This window comes from Zerene cesonia, chromosome 22 (genome assembly GCF_012273895.1).
Source record: "Zerene cesonia ecotype Mississippi chromosome 22, Zerene_cesonia_1.1, whole genome shotgun sequence".
Taxonomy (NCBI): domain Eukaryota; kingdom Metazoa; phylum Arthropoda; class Insecta; order Lepidoptera; family Pieridae; genus Zerene; species Zerene cesonia.
Window position 1 is genome coordinate 3,036,331 of NC_052123.1, and position 12,331 is coordinate 3,048,661.

The 12,331-nt window shown below is 35.3% G+C and overlaps 1 protein-coding gene across 40 annotated transcripts in view; it reads left to right on the top strand.

Moving 5' to 3' along the window:
- Positions 1-12,331, top strand: part of LOC119836036 (ryanodine receptor) — a 106,046-nt gene that overhangs the window by 66,172 nt on the left and 27,543 nt on the right. For 28 of the 40 annotated variants that reach the window (XM_038361207.1, XM_038361210.1, XM_038361222.1 and 25 more), the window contains 15 exons: positions 97-289; positions 635-712; positions 1,061-1,181; positions 1,804-1,897; positions 2,180-2,317; positions 2,847-2,864; positions 3,701-3,854; positions 4,407-4,732; positions 5,859-6,013; positions 6,433-6,610; positions 6,980-7,115; positions 10,321-10,445; positions 11,185-11,305; positions 11,538-11,727; positions 12,032-12,281. In XM_038361207.1, the coding sequence (XP_038217135.1) occupies positions 97-289; positions 635-712; positions 1,061-1,181; positions 1,804-1,897; positions 2,180-2,317; positions 2,847-2,864; positions 3,701-3,854; positions 4,407-4,732; positions 5,859-6,013; positions 6,433-6,610; positions 6,980-7,115; positions 10,321-10,445; positions 11,185-11,305; positions 11,538-11,727; positions 12,032-12,281 (2,277 nt within the window). The remainder of the gene's footprint in view (positions 1-96; positions 290-634; positions 713-1,060; positions 1,182-1,803; positions 1,898-2,179; positions 2,318-2,846; positions 2,865-3,700; positions 3,855-4,406; positions 4,733-5,858; positions 6,014-6,432; positions 6,611-6,979; positions 7,116-10,320; positions 10,446-11,184; positions 11,306-11,537; positions 11,728-12,031; positions 12,282-12,331) is intronic. The other 12 variants (XM_038361211.1, XM_038361214.1, XM_038361225.1 and 9 more) reach the window with 1 other exon arrangement.

A 12,331-nucleotide genomic window follows, 5' to 3' on the forward strand; every position in this document is an offset into this window, starting at 1 on the left:
TAGGTAGAGGTCAGATAGAGGTCAGGTAGAGGTCGAGTAGAGTTCAGGTAGAGATCAATAGAGGTCGGGTAGAGGTGACAAGCGCGTGTGCCCCAGCTGCTGACGCTGCACTACGAGCGCTGCGCCAAGTACTACGGCAGCACGGGCGGGCAGGGCGCGTACGGCGCGTCCTCGGACGAGGAGAAGCGGCTCACCATGATGCTCTTCTCCAACATATTCGACTCGCTCAGCAAGATGGACTACGAGCCGGAGCTCTTCGGCAAGGCGCTGCCCTGCTTGATCGCTATCGGTGAGACTTTGCACAATAAATTAAAAAAAATACATTATGCTGCTCTTTTATATGATAGGGCACTGCACTGTTTGGTGGCTATTTGTATAAAAAAAATCATTTCCTTTTATTTATATATTTTTTTGAATTATGAGAAAAAGATCCATAAAAAGTATAATACCTCTAATGTATAATATATGTGACGATAATAACTAAGCTTTTAAGGTTAAAACGACATCCCAATTAATTAATTATTAATTTTTACGTCACAATTAGTTTCAGGTTTAATGCAATCCCATAATAGACATATATATATGTATAAAATATGTATAATAATATTTGATTAATGTATATCTACATGGACAGGTTGTGCTCTACCACCCGACTACTCTCTGTCTAAGAACTATGATGATGAATTCTACGCAAAGGATACTCAAGCCACGGGTATGTACTTGCTTCGAAATGATAAGTATATTTTGTGTTGATAAATCATTTGCTCCCGTATCAATTTTCTTGAAAAGCTCTTAAAATAAAAGCGATTTTATTTGATATTTTATTATGCCCCATCAATTAGTTCCCTATTACTACAGATTAAACCGCTGACATTTGCCAAGCAGATATATGTTATGACGTAAGCATCCGCTAAGACAGGATTTTGATACATTCTACCCCCAAGGGGACTAAAGATTGTACCATGAAAATTTATTAAGACCGGGAGTGGCTGCGGGCAACAGCTAGTACACTTTAAAAGATTTTCTAGCTGCCTTGAAATATGAATCCCGTCCCCCACAGGCGCGGACAACCCGCAGTACGACCCGCAGCCGATCAACACGTCGTCGGTGGCGCTCAACAACGACCTCAACACCATCGTGCAGAAGTTCTCCGAACATTACCACGACGCTTGGGCGTCTAGGTTAGTGTTCACGGCAGATAGCCTAGTCTCCACTTGTAGTGGAAGAAAATTAAAAAAAATAATGTTTTTTTGTCTTTTTAGCCGAGGGAGCTTAGTTTTTTTGTGTTTCTAGCCGAGCCTCCTTGGGCTTTTATCCCATGGGAGTAATTGCTTTTGTTATTGATAGGAAATTGTCGTCATTTGATTCCATTATAGGATTTGTAATGATACATTCCCCCTTCCAAAAACGCTGATGACCTTATTTTTATTAAAGTGCTATATTCAATAGTTATGTTTTATGATATAATAAAATCTCTAGCAACCAAGAGGAGGATTTAATGTAGAATAAAATATACATGATGATGTTGTTGTTGTTTATACTGTTGGATTGAAGTCTGGAGACAACTGCAGATGATTCTGAATTTTTTTAATTGTGAGTGAATAATAGCATATTTCCTTTTAATTTGCTTTATATGTGCTGGAATTCTGGTACACTTTTACACAGAGGTTATACTGTGATAGATAACTTTTTGGGTAACTTTTTCGTATTTAAATTCAAATTCTCATTTAGATCATCTGCTGAGGCTTTTGTAGGTTAAGACCAAAGTTATTCAAATAATGTGAGAAATAATGTATTTTTCAGGAAAATCGAAAATGGTTGGGTGTACGGCGAATCTTGGTCAGACAGCCAGAAGACACATCCGCGACTCAAGCCTTACAATATGCTTAACGATTATGTGAGTACATAAATGTGTACCTCGTAAGTTTCTAAACCATACATTTTTGAAGTTTGACTGTTTTTATTTTTCTATAAAGATATTTCTGGATTTTGTATATGTGTACATTCAAATTGCTCATCCAAAAAATGTTGTCTGTAACTTGTTGAGTCTCTTTTATTGATATAATCACACACACCATATCTTCCGCCACATTCCCCCTTCTCTGGTATCTCCGAAGGATCCGTAGCTATTTGGATCTCCTCTCACGATCCCCACCAATGCAGTATGCTCAACTCGCAGGAGAAGGAGCGCTACAAGGAGCCGGTGCGCGAGTCGCTGAAGGCTCTGCTCGCCATCGGCTGGTCGGTGGAGCACTCCGACGTGGACATCCCCTCCAACAACCGCTCCTCCATGCGCCGCCAGTCCAAGAGCGGCATCGTGAGTATCCGCCGCACTAACCCGTACGCACGCGCACGCGTGCACACGCACACGTATGCACACATGTACAGACACACATACGTACATGCATACACATGCTCACAGCCACGTGCGAAATATTGCAGCAGAGAGACGCACACGTACAGATACATTTGCGTGCACACACATGCATCCTGCAACAACCAGTTAGATACATGGACGTAAAAATAATAAATATAGAAGTTAATACTGTAAATGTGACTATAAACTGACTCCAAAATTAATAATTAGGTACAATAATTTTTATTGTATTTTTACACGCTACAAGGAAGACGGAGCGGTATTTATAACATACATTTTATACTTATCTATACATTTTTTTTTTTAATTCTTCTAACTTATTTTTATTTATTTTACGTTAAAGCAATTCGTAATAAAAGCCCACTCAATCCACCGAAAACGATATTAAGAACCACGTATGTTTTTAAGTAATCATCTGAAAGTATTCTTACCCTTATTATAACTAATTTCACTTATTTCATGCAACCAGAGAACCCCAGATATATTGGTAAGTGCGGTTTAAATGCACTACGCTACTCACTAACGTTTGAGGCTTGAGCTTCTTTTGATTTATGCTTACAATTTTGTATTATGTACAGTACAGTACACAAAGAGGATAACTTCAAATTACTTTAATGAGCATTTAACGAAAAACACTCTGCGAAATAATTGTTCTAGTTTTTGGTAACGTCGGTTAAAAAGCGACCAATTCACTAATTCAATGAATTACATAATTAAAATTACAACGTTACAATTAAAAGTAACAAGCTGGTACATTTACACGCTATGCCGAGCACACTATAACATTTCTTTTTATTAGCGTGCCACGAAATATTAAACTGTATGGTATTTTTTGATTGGTAAATAATATACTAATCATGAATATATATAAAAATTAAAGAATGGAAAACTTCGATCATAAGGTGGGACTCAAAAAAGCGTCTTTCGCCATGTCATTTAAGTAATCAAATAATTATGAGCATTTAAGTAACAAAAAATAAAGTAACCAATTGAAACGATGAAGGAAAATATCGACATATAACAATAAGGAATATATAAAAATAATAAATAGGAAGAATTAAAAAGTACAACAACGTACGACCGCTGCCAACCCACACTTGGTTAGCGTGGTGGATTATGACCTGAATCCTCATAGAAGGCCCGTGTCCCAGCAGTGGGAACGTGTATGGGAAGATGATGAATGAAACTTACCAGTAACTTACTGGTCCGATTTGAAAAATTCTTTAAGTGTTAGATAGCCCATTCATCGAGGATAACATCAGGTACTGGGTGTGTAAGACCGCGGAGCACAGCTAGTATTAATGGAAAACGTACTAAAACCAGGACTCGGCCACGCCGTTCAACTACAACCCGCACCCGGTGGACATGACCAACCTCACGCTCTCGCGCGAGATGCAGAACATGGCGGAGCGGCTCGCGGAGAACGCGCACGACATATGGGCCAAGAAGAAGAAGGAGGAGCTGGTCACTAATGGCGGTGGGTACAGTGCTTCAAGGTTTAGTTGTATAGTAAGAGATAGAGTGATATTAAGAATAAGTAGTATAGTAAGAGATAGAGTGATAGTATGAATTAGTTGTAAAATAAGAGATAGAGTGACAGTAAGAATTAGTTGTATAGTAAGAGATAGTGATAGTATGAGTTAGTAGTATAGTATAGTTTCGTTCTTTAATTGAAATTGAATTCAAATGTGAAGAAGGATATGAAATTACTTGTAGGCTAGAACAAATTCATTTGTATATTTAACTGACGCCAAAAGGAGAAATAAATTACTTTTAGAAAAAGAATCATTAAATGCAAGTTAAATGATCCACTTCAAAAAGTTCTATTATTCGGAATGTTTTAAACGTCAAACATCAAAAGTACTAACTGATTATTCAGCTAAAATTTGTCGTTTGACCATAGAATGATGTTGATTAATTATTACAAATTGTAATGAGAAAAGTTTAAAAGTATTTAATTAAAAAGTTTTGATATACTTTGACATTTTATTTGTAACATAACCAAAATTCAACCAAACCTATGATCCAGGTGGCATCCACCCCCAACTAGTTCCATACGACCTCCTCACGGACAAAGAGAAGAAGAAAGATCGAGAACGTTCTCAGGAGTTCCTTAAATACCTCCAGTACCAAGGCTACAAGTTGCACCGGCCCAGCAAGGCGACGCAGAGTGATACGGAACAGACCTCTACGGGCGTCGCAATAGAGCTCAGATTCGCGTACTCGTTGCTCGAGAAGTTAATACAATATATTGATAGAGCGACAATTAATATGAAGCTATTGAAACCGTCTACAACGTTCAGTAGACGCTCCAGCTTTAAGACTAGCACGAGGGATATTAAGTTCTTCTCGAAGGTAGATATTTTCGTTTTATTGCCTATATTGTTTCTGTATTACTGTTTTTATTAGAGAATTGACATTGATATTGTTTCTAATTTTTATAAGTGTAAAAATCTATTTAAGTGTCGTGAACTGGGTAATATAGGATAATGCAGATTTTCAGAAATGTCGTGTAGGTATAACCTAACGATTCTTTCTCTTCGTGAAATTTATTGGGTATTTTATTCCAATGACATAATTTTCTGGCAACTAATTTATGATATAAATGTATACGTGAAAATCCATAAAAAATACAATCTTTATTTATTTATTACTCTTTTACAAAAAATTGTACAGGAAACTTAAAAATATATATATTAATAACAAGTAAAAAAGGAAGAGTACAATTTGTTGGGCGGCCTTATCACTCAGTCAATTAATCATCTTCTTTTACTTTGTCAAAAAATACATAACTGACCGACAATTGCATAAATAGCATTAGATAAAAGATTTACTGCTTTATTTTCAATTACAAGCAAGACAAAAAGGAGATAAAATACTTCAAAAAGGTATAAGTTATAGATGAATGTTGTGAATTTAATCGTGATCTTAGTTGCTGTGCTTCCTAGTTGTCATCGTAAGATTAAAATATTCAGAAAATATAATGCTTAAGTGTGTGATGTTGCAAAATTTAAGTGTCTCGAATTCTCAAACTAAACTAATTTTGAATCATTACCATAAAATAAATCACTTTTCTGCAGTAACACAGTCGATGGACTAGTAGGAAGGGAAGTGTTATCCTTTATATTTTTAATAATTGTTATGTCCAAAGATATCTTACTTGAAATGCACGTACAATGCAAGTAAATAAATAAATAAATAAACACTTGATAATTTAGCATTGAGATTCTTTAAAAAGACATAAATAAAAAAATATTTTTTTAACTAATTAAAAACACTCCGACATTAATTGGATTATTAAATTGTTTAAAACCTAATTCAATATTAGTTTTGTCTGAGAATTCTGCCACCAGCCAATGTGTCTACACAATGAAGCTTATTCTACTATCGCTTTAACCATTCAAGAAACAAGTCAACTACGCATAAATGTCCGCTTCTATTTACTCCTCGTATCAATATTATAAATAACGACTGAATTCAGGTGGTATTGCCATTGATGGAGAAGTATTTCTCCACACATCGCAACTACTTCATCGCGGTGGCAACAGCTACCAACAATGTTGGAGCGGCGAGTTTGAAGGAGAAGGAAATGGTCGCTGCGCTGTTTTGTAAACTGGCCAGCTTGCTGAGATCTCGGTAGGATTTGATGTATTTTCTTTCTGTTTTGACTAGTAATAATGTTTCGCACATGGGAAAATTTCAATTTTGATAACTCACTAGTTTTCTAACAGCGTAGTCAGTATTTTTAACTTAAAATGATTATTTTTTGTCAAGAAGTAAAATCTGCACCATAATTAAAAGAACGATTTGCGTTGTTAAAATAATCCGGGGGCCCTTTTTATTCCTCATCCTTCCCAGTCTATTTGTTCTTACCAATCACCAATGCTTTGCTTATCCTTTTCCCCTTAAAAGCGGGCAGCGAGTTTCGCAGAGACCCTACTTCTGCGAATGTCCGAGCTGTGATGGCTTAATTTCAGGCAAACCACCAGCTCAGCTGCCTCGTATAACAGAAAAAAATCCTCATAAATATCTATAATATAATAATTTCCCCTCAGATTGGCAGCCTTCGGCCCCGACGTGCGCATAACAGTGCGTTGCTTGCAAGTGCTGGTGAAGGGAATAGACGCCAAGTCCCTCGTCAAGAACTGCCCGGAGTTCATTAGGACGTCCATGTTGACCTTCTTCAATAACCTGGCTGATGATTTGGGTCATACTATATTGAATTTACAGGAGGTAATAACTTATCTGTTGTGCTGTTGTTTTAGGTTGTAACATCAAAACTTTCGACTGGTTGGATCGATTTTGATGATTCTTTTTCTATTTGAAAGGTGCCTTCCATGTGGTCTCATTTAAATTTGGTCTATTTCTGATCATTTGTAGGCAATTCGTTATTATAATAATATATATGAACATAAATTTAGCAAATAAGCTTTTAAGAAATCTCCTTTCTTTCTTTTTTTTTTTATTTCAAACAGTCTTTTTATATCTGTGTATTTACTACATGTTATTATAATGCCAATTAGATTCAAGTTTCAAGTTCATCCCATAAGAACTTAATTCACTGTTTTAGGGACATTAATTACCATAATAATTACTAAACAGGGTAAATACGCCCACTTGCGAGGCACTCACCTCAAGACCTCCACATCGCTGGGCTACATCAACGGGGTTCTGCTCCCGGTACTGACGGCCATGTTCGACCACTTGGCCAATTGCGAGTACGGCGCTGATTTGCTTTGTAAGTATTGGGCTTTCATTTTTTATTTCATAGCGTTGAAATCACACTTCACTCTAATATTATGAATAAGAAAGCTTGTTTGTTTTGATGTTTGTCCGTCAGTCACGCTGAAACTACTGAATGGAGTTTGATGAAATTTGGTATACAGGCTGCGTATGGGTGATACTTTTTATCCCGATTAAATGCTTCCTTGGTAAACAACAGGAATCTTGATATCCAGGCAGAGCAGGGCGAACGTCTAGTGCTTTAAAAATAAATGAGAAATTTAAAGAATTGAAAAAGTGTGATCGCGAGGCGGGATTTGATCCCACGTCTTTTGCAAAACCATAGCAACGCCTATTGTTTTCTTTAAAAATTTGTCAAATATTAGGATTTTTTATAAATTTCATATTTCATTTAGGCCAAAGTATTTCGCTTGAAGTACATCAACTATACCGAGATTCATAACATCTAAACTGAAGTTCTTATCACTAAGCAATCGAGCTCGAGCACTAGTTAATCTAATAATAATAATAAAATGCATAGTTGGGAAGTATCCACTGCTTTAACCTGTATTCATCTATCCCGTAATTATGAATTTGCTATAAAGTATAAATAATAATAGAATTATCAAGATTATCGAACTTATCTATATTTTTATATGTTATATTGTATAATTAAATAATCATTCAGTCACTGTCCGAATCATCATCATCATCATCGTCATCATCATCGTCACTGTCACTCGATGCTTTAAACAAATTATACGCTTGTTTGCATTCTCTCTTACAAGCTTTAGTGAAAGATTTTTTCTTTGGTCCACAATCAGTCGTGGAACATGCAGTGTCTCTTGCATAGTAGCAGGCCTTTGTACACTTCTTGGCTGATAATTTTTGACATGCCTTTTCAAATCTGTCGCGTAGAGCGTTAATGGTTTTGTAGTCGTTCGTGTCGTTTCTTATATCTTTTTCGTCAGTTACCTAAAAGTTTAATAGATTACTATTGAAATGATCAAATACGTTTAGGATACTTTACAATCTTATGTTTAAGGTATATCACATACTTGTGTCCCAATTCTCATCGCTGGTAGACAAAGTTCTATGTATCTAGATGTTTCGGAAGCTAAAACAATATAAATATTTTTAATAGTAGTTGTAGTACTATTTAAAAAAAAAATACCTAAGCAAATTACAAGTCTCCAGAACTTACCGCCGTTTCTTCTATCGAGTTGGAATTCATCTGATTTTACAGTGTTCGATGAATTATTTTTATTAACAAATTCTTTAATACAACCCTTTTTAGAGTTTTCCTTAAAACTGCTTTTAAGCGAACTTTTGCATTTGGATTGCAAGCGACATACTGTTTTGCAAACGTTTTTTAAAGCCTGTAATAAACATGTCTTAAAATGAATATAAAAGAAGAAAATGGTCAAGACATTATATATTGTTATTCTACTACATATAGATAAATGTTTTAAAAATATGTGTAATTGGAAAAAGGAAAGAAAAAGGAGTTTTAATCCTTACTTTATAGCATTTTCTCACAGCAACTTGTAAACAGGCATCACCGTACGCATTTCGTAATAAATAACTTTTCAGTTGCTCCTTTTCCATCGTTTCACTTTCGGGTTTTGAATCTGATGAAATATCGTGATTATTATTTTCTTTAATGTTATCATCATTGTTATTCGGTCCTGTTATTCTGAAGTTAACTTGATCATCATTAAAATATTTAAGTCTGATTGGTTTGTGCACCACTTCTTGCCATAATCGATCTGGAGTAAATATTTCAGCGTAGACGATTCTTTTAACTCTCCCGTCTCTATCATTGTTAGATCTTAACATTGGACGAGATAATTTATTAAAATACCTTTTCGCGTCACTTTTTACGTTCTCGTTCTGTATTTTGTACCGTGTTTTTACATTTTTGTCTGTTTTATGATGCTTTGTCCTTTTACTTTTGACCTTATGCTTCCGGTCTTTAGCTTTCTTGTCAAGTGTGTGATTAAATCGTTTCGTTATTATTTCAATTTGATCAGATTCTTCACTTGTAGTTTTATCGTACAATTTTGCACTACTCTCACTTAAATTGAAGTTAATATTATTTCCTTCGACACTTTGTACTAAAATAATTTCTGAATCGTTCGTGTGACCATCACTTTCTTCAGTTTCTTCGTCAAATATCATTTGAGTCACGTGTAAGCTTTCAATTGTAGGTTCCGTGTGGGAGTTATCTCTTTCATTACTATCAGATACCTTATAGGACTTGAATATCTCTTTTTCGGTGTTACCGGTTTTTGAATTATCTTTATTAGATTTGTATATATCTTGCAATTGTTCATAGTTTTTAATTAGTTCTTGTAACAATTTATTAGCCGATGAAATATTCTTTAATACATCGTTAAAAAGATTTTCCTTCACTTCATCGCTACTTCTAATTATTATAGTTTCTTTACCCCAAACCTGTCCATAATTAAATAAAATAATAATCTCACAATGATTTAAAATACTAGCATACTATTTAAAATCTATGTTAAAATTTACTTTACCGAAGCAACATTTACTAGTAGAAACACAGGTAGCCCGAAATCGTAAAACCACATTTGAATTTATAAAACATTACATGGAAATCATAAAGCATATCACCTTTTACGAGTATTACTTTTTATGCATCGCAATACCTATAAAACAAGGAAATTTTAATATTCCTATTATTTGCAAAGTCAAAATGACTGTTTCTCGTACAATTTGTTTTTTATGTACTTTATACTAATCTGAAGTAATTTATGATTATGTTTTCAAAACAAATGCACCTTCCAGAAAATGCTTTTTTTATGTAATGCTTGATGGCCAGACACTTTTCAAGACAACAAAAAAAATGCTTAATGAGGATGAAAAGGATTGAAAAATTCCTAATAAAACATGAATAGAAACCTATACTACGACTTATACCTTTAACAGATTCTTATTTACATCCTAAAGCAGAATAGGAAGTCAACCTTTCTTTTACCATTATTTTACCTTTACATACCTTATTTAACCTTTCTTTTAGATTTTCCTTTTAAGGAACTATTAAACAAGTTATGATTATAATTATACTGATAGTATAACACCATCAGATTAATACGATTTAAACTCAATTGTAATAAACAAATGTAAATCAATGAATAAGCTGTAAATAGAATTTTTTAATTTCATAATATACGATACGATAATTTTTATTCCAGTGGACGAGATTCAAGTAGCATCGTATAAGATGCTGGGATCCCTGTACACTCTGGGCACAGACGTGTCTCTGACGCACGACCGTAAATATCTCAAAACTGAGATAGAGAGACACAAACCTGCATTGGTAAGTAATAACCTGCGTTGTTATAAACTTGACATATTATAATAAAAATTTTCAATTGTAATAATGATTATTATCTTTAATTTAATGAATTATGATGTTTGAGTAAAACATTGTTCATCGTTTTCCATATTTCATTATTTTTTTGTACCTTAAATTGATGAAATATTCTATCAATACCATCATTTAAAATAACATTAGTGTCATGTTTCTGCAACTATATTGCTATTTATTTATTTCTAAACGATGATATTTGCAGATTCGAAATTTAAATTTCTATTGTACAAAGCCTTATTATAACCAGCTTTTATAAATTTACTATACGAACTGGAAGACATGTTTTTTCAAATGACAAGTGATGGTCCAATCTGTTATTTTTCTAGTACTCCTATTTAGTCATTGGTGTGACAACTCTTCATGTATCTCGTTAATTGAATCCATGCGCTTCACTTTAGTTGACCTGAAATAAAAAATCGCATGACATAAATGCAAATAAACTAAATTACTAAATACCAGTATATAATGCCATATCTTTTAAACGATGAAAGAATTTCCAAAATCAATACAGCAATGTTTGAGCTAAATCGCAACAAACATACAAAATAAACCACCCTCTTTTTATTTACCACCATTTTGTATATAAAATGATATTCTTCATTTTTCTGTTATGGTATAGATGTCTAAAAAATAATAAGTTAATAAATAAAAAACCACATGTAACATACACTTACTCCTGTACCAGGGTTCATGTTTGGGCGCGTTCAGTTCCACATTCCCGGTGGCGTTCCTGGAGCCTCACCTCAACAAACACAACCAGTTCTCGTTGTTGAACCGCATTGCTGACCATTCCCTGGAAGCTCAAGGTATTTGTACAAGATGTTTTTATTGACGAGCAGTTTTCATAAATTTTGCCGTATCGATGCGGGTAGTTTGAAAACACCCTACGTTATTAGACTCGACGTAGAATTTAGAAATTAAAGTCTTTTTAACGAATAATTCGTATTCATTATATATTATTTAACCTGACATCACGAACGCTTTACAAGAATAAATAAGTCAAAATGTCAATACATCTGCACGTTGCAAAAATTGCAGACATAATGGCCAAGATGGAGCAATCCATGCCCACGCTGGAGACGATCCTCAACGAAGTGGACCAATTCGTGGAGTCGGACAAGACGTACAACGAGGCGCCTCACATCATCGACGTGGTGATGCCTCTGCTGTGCTCCTACCTGCCGTTCTGGTGGGCCCAGGGGCCCGACAATGTCACACCTACTGGAGGGTATGCCAATGCCACTGCTTACTCTCGTTTGTTTGTTATAAATGTGTCGGGAGGGTATTATGTTTGTGTAGATGAATGGATGTTTTTAACTCTAAACCATGGTACTCTCATGAAAATTAAAAAAAATGTATAGATATACATATGATGATTTGATGTTTTGAAATCTGGACCCAAATATAATTAGAAGGCATATGATTTAAATGTAAATGTTTCAGTTTGCTACTTTAACACGAAAACGATTTATCAGATTTGAAAAATATTATAAATCATCAATTGGTTACCTAAACAACCGCTACAATTGCAGGAACCACGTGACCATGGTGACGGCGGAGCACATGAACCAGCTGCTGAAGAACGTGCTGAAGCTGATCAAGAAGAACATCGGCAACGAGAGCGCGCCGTGGATGACGCGCATCGCCACCTACACGCAGCAGATCATCGTCAACAGCTCCGAGGAGCTGCTGCGGGACGCCTTCCTGCCGCTCGCCGAGCGCGTGCGCAGGCGCACCGACAACATGTTCCACAAGGAGGAGAGCCTGCGCGGCTTCATCAAGGTGAGCCGCACCGGCGTGTTGCACCAGGTGAGCCGCACCGGCGTGTTGCA